This window comes from Amia ocellicauda, chromosome 7 (assembly GCF_036373705.1).
Source record: "Amia ocellicauda isolate fAmiCal2 chromosome 7, fAmiCal2.hap1, whole genome shotgun sequence".
Taxonomy (NCBI): domain Eukaryota; kingdom Metazoa; phylum Chordata; class Actinopteri; order Amiiformes; family Amiidae; genus Amia; species Amia ocellicauda.
Window position 1 is genome coordinate 40,743,413 of NC_089856.1, and position 6,348 is coordinate 40,749,760.

At 40.6% G+C, this 6,348-nt stretch overlaps 1 protein-coding gene across 1 annotated transcript; it reads left to right on the top strand.

Moving 5' to 3' along the window:
• Positions 1–216: 216 nt before the first annotated feature.
• Positions 217–3,316, top strand: LOC136753482 (calcium-activated potassium channel subunit beta-3). The gene is made up of 4 exons (XM_066709623.1): positions 217–507; positions 1,347–1,547; positions 2,294–2,516; positions 2,627–3,316. The coding sequence occupies exons 1-4, from the start codon at positions 401–403 to the stop codon at positions 3,008–3,010; spliced, it is 915 nt and encodes a 304-aa protein (XP_066565720.1). The 5' UTR covers positions 217–400; the 3' UTR covers positions 3,011–3,316.
• The last annotated feature ends 3,032 nt before the right edge of the window (positions 3,317–6,348 follow it).

The window sequence follows — 6,348 nt, forward strand, 5'->3', positions numbered from 1 at the left end:
GCATGGCAGAGGTAATCCCTCCTAAATGTCTGTCAAGGGATAAACGATTGTGTGCAAAGCAGTTTCCCACCCAGACTGACTGCAGCCCAGAGGAGTTTATGACCTCCCTGTCTACTGAGGTTTCCATAGAGATGTGGCGAGTTGCTGCAGCAGCAATGCCCAGGTGAGCGGGGAGGGGCTTGGATACCTGGCTCTTGTTATTGTATTTTTACCTGAACGATTTGATTCATCCACTCGTTTTCAATGTGCAGATCTCCTGTCATTTCCAGAAGAAGCGCACGGTGCCACTCACGGGCAGTGGGCGATGCTGTGAGAAAGACCCTCCGGATAGTGTGCCAAGTCTTCTCTGCAGGGTTGCTGAAGGCCTGTGTGGGATCTGGAAGAGCCTGGGCCACACCCCATGTCTCTTTCTGGAGCCGAAATGTTGATGCGGTCTTCCTCTCTCCGGACATCTCAGGGTTTCCCTGTGCAGATCACGCTACAGGGTGCCCGTAAACGCCAAGTCAGGTACAGAATAGGGAGTCTGTCTCTCTCTCTCATATTATCTGACTCTTCTCTATCTCTCCGATTCTCTGATTCCCTCCATCTCTCTGTCCCTCTTTGTCCCTCTCTCGATCTGTGTGAACAGCACTTTGCCATAACCTTACTGTATTCACCAGGTCTAAAGACCCAAAACTGCCTTCAAGTGTCTGGCTGTGTGTGTGGCAGGTGTAGCCGGGGCGCTCTTGCACTCTGCTGTTCTGTCCTGCGCTGGCTAACCCTCTCGTTTAATTCTGTGTTGTGTTGTGGGGTGAAACTTTCTGGTCACGTTGATCAGTGAGGGACACAGAGACAGTGCACAGCCGATTGGAGGTTCTTTTATTTTCTCGGGACTGCAGAGCATTGTTTAAAAAGAAAAACCATCAGCTTTCAAGTATTTCTGGTCCTCTACTCCATATTAGAAAACCGGAGTACGTTAAATTACGCTGTTCAAGACTAATTAAATAATTGTATCAAAATGTATAAACAATAAACCAACTGTTGTAGTGTTTTTATAGTACTGTGTATGTCACGTCACGTTTTACCAATGGTTAGACAGTCTTACCAATTTAATTTAAGTATATAATTAGGATCCCAAGGTGAACAGTGAAAAACAATGAGCAAGAATTTACCCAGGACAAAGATAAGTCTACATTAGACACAAATTAGGCACAAGTTTACAAAGAATCTTCTTTACAGATTCAAAAGTGCTGGAGGTTGATCAGGCCTCAATAATGTGGTGCCGGATACACCACACAAAACCTGGCCTTTCTTTTACTTTGTCCCCAACCCTCACCTTTTTCTATTTGATCATTCCTGTTACACAGGGACAGGGCATGTTCACTTTCCGACAGGGACTCACTGTCCAGGGGCCAAGTGGATAGGGGCAATGAGAGCTCTAAGACCCAGGCACCAGTGTCCAGTGCCGGGGAGGACAGAGCCATCCTGCTGGGCATATCCATGATGGGCTTCTCTGTGCTCATGTTCTTTGTGTTTGGAATCACGCTGATAAAACCCTTTCTGCTGAGGTGAGAATTCTTTTGAGAAAAAACAAGTGGATTTCAATTTAGTCTGCTGTAGGGCAACAAGGTGGAACCAAGTGTCTTGGAGAGAGACATCTGGCATCTGGTGTTCTCCCTTTGTATTCCATACACAACACTCAACAAAAACACTCAATAGAAACACACCATATTATTTTATTTGTTCCAAAGAACAGCGCAGGGTTTTGTCTGTTATTTTTTCATAATCAAGTACCCTGTTGTTACATTTTAATGGAAATTATTTTCCACAAACAACAGACACTCACCTGCTGTTGAGCATCCCTCAGGGCAGCGTGCTGGGGGAGGTACAGCATAAACACACAGAACTCTTCCTGGTTATGGCAGGATTTCAGTAAGAATGTGAAATGAAATCTATTTTAGAATGTTTTTTCACTATAATAAATTAATAAAAATAGTAATAATAATAAATTGAATACATTTCTGCCTTTGTACCTTGCAGCAATGATTCAATTCCTTAGAGTTCACTGTAAGCCCTTAACAACCTGTAAGCCCTTTTGTCATCAGTGTGAAAGATGCTTATTTTCCTGTGATGAATCATTTGAGGCCATAACCAAACTCGCATCGTGTTCGTGAGATAACGGAACAGTAATATCAAGATCCTGGAGATAAACTTCCTCGTGGTCATGAGATAGAGAAGACTGTTTAAAAATAAATAAATGGTCATAACCTCAACAACCACCAATATAGTATTCTTGGTGTTCCTCTTCCCGCAGCAACTGGAGCGAGGAGACCAACTGCACGGTGACCCGGGCCGAGATCCTGAAGGACTGGGTGGACTGCACCCCGAGCTGTGCGGTGAACTGTAGCTTCAGCTGCGGGGTGGATTGCCAGGGCCCGGGCCACTACCCCTGCCTGCAGGTGTTCGCCTGCCTCTCCTCCTCGGGACAGAAGGCCCTCCTGCACTACGATGACCAGGCCTTCCAGCTCAACTCCGAGGTAACTCCTCTCTGGCCGCGCCTGCAATGTTTGGAGAAGTCAAAACAAAAATGTGGGTGCGGCCCATTCGACCATGTCGGGGGACGTCACTGTGCCTTCCCTCCCCGCAGTGCTTCTACGTGCCGAGGTGCCTGAAGGATGAGGACGAGCTGCTGCGCCAAGTCAGAGAGGTAAAGCGCTTGCTGCTGCAGGAGTCTGCCGGCGGCTCCCTGCCGTGCCGCCACAGCCCAGACAAGCACCCGCACCACGCCATCCTGCGCAGGAAGTACCAGGGGGACGAGGTGTTGCGCTTGCTGCAGTGGCCGGCGCTGATGGTGACCGGGGGGGCGCTGATCGTGGCCCTGGTGAGGCTCAATCAGTACCTGGCACGCCTCTGCTCCGAGATCTGTGGCGCTCAGGAGCCGTGGGACCGCCCCTCCGCGGTGCCGGTGGGCAACAGGCTATACCAGATCCTGACCTTTAGGCGCTCCATGCACGCAGCACTGAACTCCTGAGAGGGCCCAGCGTTCGGCACCGCAGCAGACGGACTGTTCTCATCATAATAAACTAATAATAATCACCAGCAGCCAAATTAATTCATAATAATCTGCCAAATGTATGATTATTAATAATAGTAGCAGAGTTTTTTTTTTTTTCCTTACTTAGAATTTACACTTAAATAAAAATGACAATCATTTAAATAAATCAAAATGTTTTTAATGTTTTGGGGGCCCAAAGTTTGCATTACTTTTAATTCAACTTGAAAGTTTTGCAACACATTTTTTATGAACAGGTACAAAACGGGAAATTTGATTGCGCCAGCCACATACATACATCACAATAAGTACTACATAACAACACAACAAAGCCTAAAGCAGACTAGGCTAAGTGTTCGTATTAAAAAGCCTCATAGCATGTGGTAAAAAGGATCTGCAAAAATATTGTTCTAGACCTAGTCAAAATAAATCCATTCGCTATCGCACTATGGTGCTCCAGGCAGATACTGTGGAGGGGATGGCTAGTGTCAGCCTCTATACTCTTCTTTAGGATCTGCTAATCCACAATGGGCTCCAGGTTGGCCAGGCGAGTACTGATGCTTGATCCAGCCTTCTTCATATTCTTTATTTATTCTGTTGGCAAGGCACAGCTAACTAGACATTGAGCAAGGGACGTAACCATCGGAGGATATTAAAGAGCATTAATAAAATAAAACGGTCACTTGAAATAAATTTATTTGTACATAATTACATAACACTCAAAATATTTGAGACAGACTGGGTACAAAGCAATTTGTTTAATTAAATAGCATGATGAATAACAGACCATAGATAGATGGAAAAAAAAAAATGCAGATTGTTACTGGGTAGCAGTTTAAATCTAATAAAAGTCTACTATAGAGTGTAGTCTTAGGCCAAACATTATCTTTTCAAGCTACGTAGTGAAATGGACCAAAAGAATAGGGATTTTGCCGTTTAACTCGCATGCAACAGGGTTCTATGCAGTCTTTATTTGGCCCATAATATATCAGTAATAATAATAATAATAATAATAATAATAATAATAATAAAAGGTAGGACTTTTATATTGAGGAGAGACCTGTCCTAAGCATTGCATTCTTTCCCTCCCAAAGACCAAAGACCATTCTCCTCTGTGTGGGACAGTTCAGACATCTGCTTTCAAAGAAACTTCCCCGTCTTGCTTCAAACTCAAAACCTTTACAATAACAAGATCAATGTTTTTCATGCTTTCATTCTTTTCTGGGTTTGTCTGACTTCAAAAGTTTGGCCTAAGTCTAAAATTAAACAGTGCTAATTTGTTAGAAAACCCTAACTGCATTAAGAGACTTGTTTGACCAAAGGATTTAAACATTCACAAATCGGTATGAAATCGCCTATGCTAACCTTCAGCATTGCAACACAGTCACCAGGATTATGACCTTCGACATATAAAAGGTGGTTCATAACAATGAAATTCAAGTAAAAACCTTTAAAACCGAAGGATGGAAGGGTTTCTTGTTTTTTTATAGAATGCTACAAGCAGCACATTTACACCCCTCTCAACATCATCTCTTTACTTCTTTTATTATGAATCTTTAGTTATTTTTTGAACACATGAAAAGCATCTTCAATAGGTTGTAGACCGTTATACATAGGTATCTGGGTGGGCTTTGCAAGTGGGTCCAGCCCAGAAAAACATCTGTAACCCGTACAGACAAACACAGAAGAAACGGTAAATAGAACCATGCTATTAATGGCATTAATAACCAGTAGCAGAGTAGGCTACTGAATGAATGGCTTGAATGTCTCTGACCTATTTGTGAAACCAGGGAGTTAAATGCCTTGTCATGTTGTTTAAATGTACATGCACAAAACTACCTACAGAACATGTTTTTATTTATTATTTTTTTGACAAAAGGCCTTTTTAATTTGTTATATATATATATATATATATATATATATATATATATATATATATATATATATATATATATATATATATATATATATACACACACACATATATATATATATATATATATATACACACACACACATATATATATATATATATATATATATATATATATATATATATATATATATATATATATATATATATATATATATATATAAAAAAAAAAATACAAAGTGCAAAACCACCTACACACTTCAGTTACGATTGTAGAGTGGTTGACTGGTTTACTGCATATAAGAACCACATTTTTAGATAAAAATTTTAAACCTCAAGTATCTCACATGAATGCATAAGAAGTGTGGAATATCGTAATTATATACTTTCCCGAGTATCTACTTGACTAAGTATAGTTCTAAATAAAATTCACAGTTCAAAATCCGGGCCTTCTTATTCCACACACCACCCGCCCACCCACTGTCTTCTGTGATGCGTTTATAATGTAGCACGGAGAGAAGTTACTCAGTACGTTTACATTTCCTTTTTCTTCAAAGTATTATTAGAGTATTTTCTGATATCTACTTTGCTAAATAGTGTTTGAACCTTAATAATGACTTTGCTACTCCGGCCATGTTCCTCTGACGCAGACTGAGAGATGCACTTTAGACAGATATGCCTCTTAGGAAAGGCATTAAAGTGATGGTTCCTTTCAAATGCATTTCCAACTTGAGACAGGATCACAATTCTTCAGCGATCTCCTTTCACACTGCAGCTGGTTGAGAAACCGTTCCGAATCGCTCTAATAACCAGTTACTTTACTTTTCCTGTGGCTGAAAGGCAATTTAGTTAGTCTCCATTTATGCATTGTTCAGATTTTTACATTGTAGTTTTACAATCAACCTTCTATTAAACATTTAATAATAATAATAATAATAATAATAATAATAATAAATTCAAAACCTATTATATATATATATAAAGCACAGCATATCTTCTAACTTTCTATTAGAGTAAACCTTGGTTTAAATTTATTGCAACATTTCTGTGCCAAGTGAGATGGCAACCATAGCAAAGAGGACTGGAGGCTGATGAATGAGGACAGTGTCATTGCTGAATAATGCTCTTCAGATTAATTTGCTTATAAACTCAGATTTCCAAAAAAGAAAAAGAAAAGAAAACTGCTGATGCAAAAACGTATCTGCATACAGGAGTCCGTAATTGAATTTGTTTGATTTGGGGGGGGTGGGGAAGCAAAACTGGTGCACAGCATCCCAATCCAGACTAATCTGAACATTAGTTAGTTCAGCGCGCATCTGAAATGAAATCTTTAATTGGATTATTCAACTTTGGCTCAGTAAAGAGAGATATCTGAACACCTGATAGCGATTAGGTCCAGAATAAATACCAACTGCATACATACAAAATAAAAATAAAGTCAAGT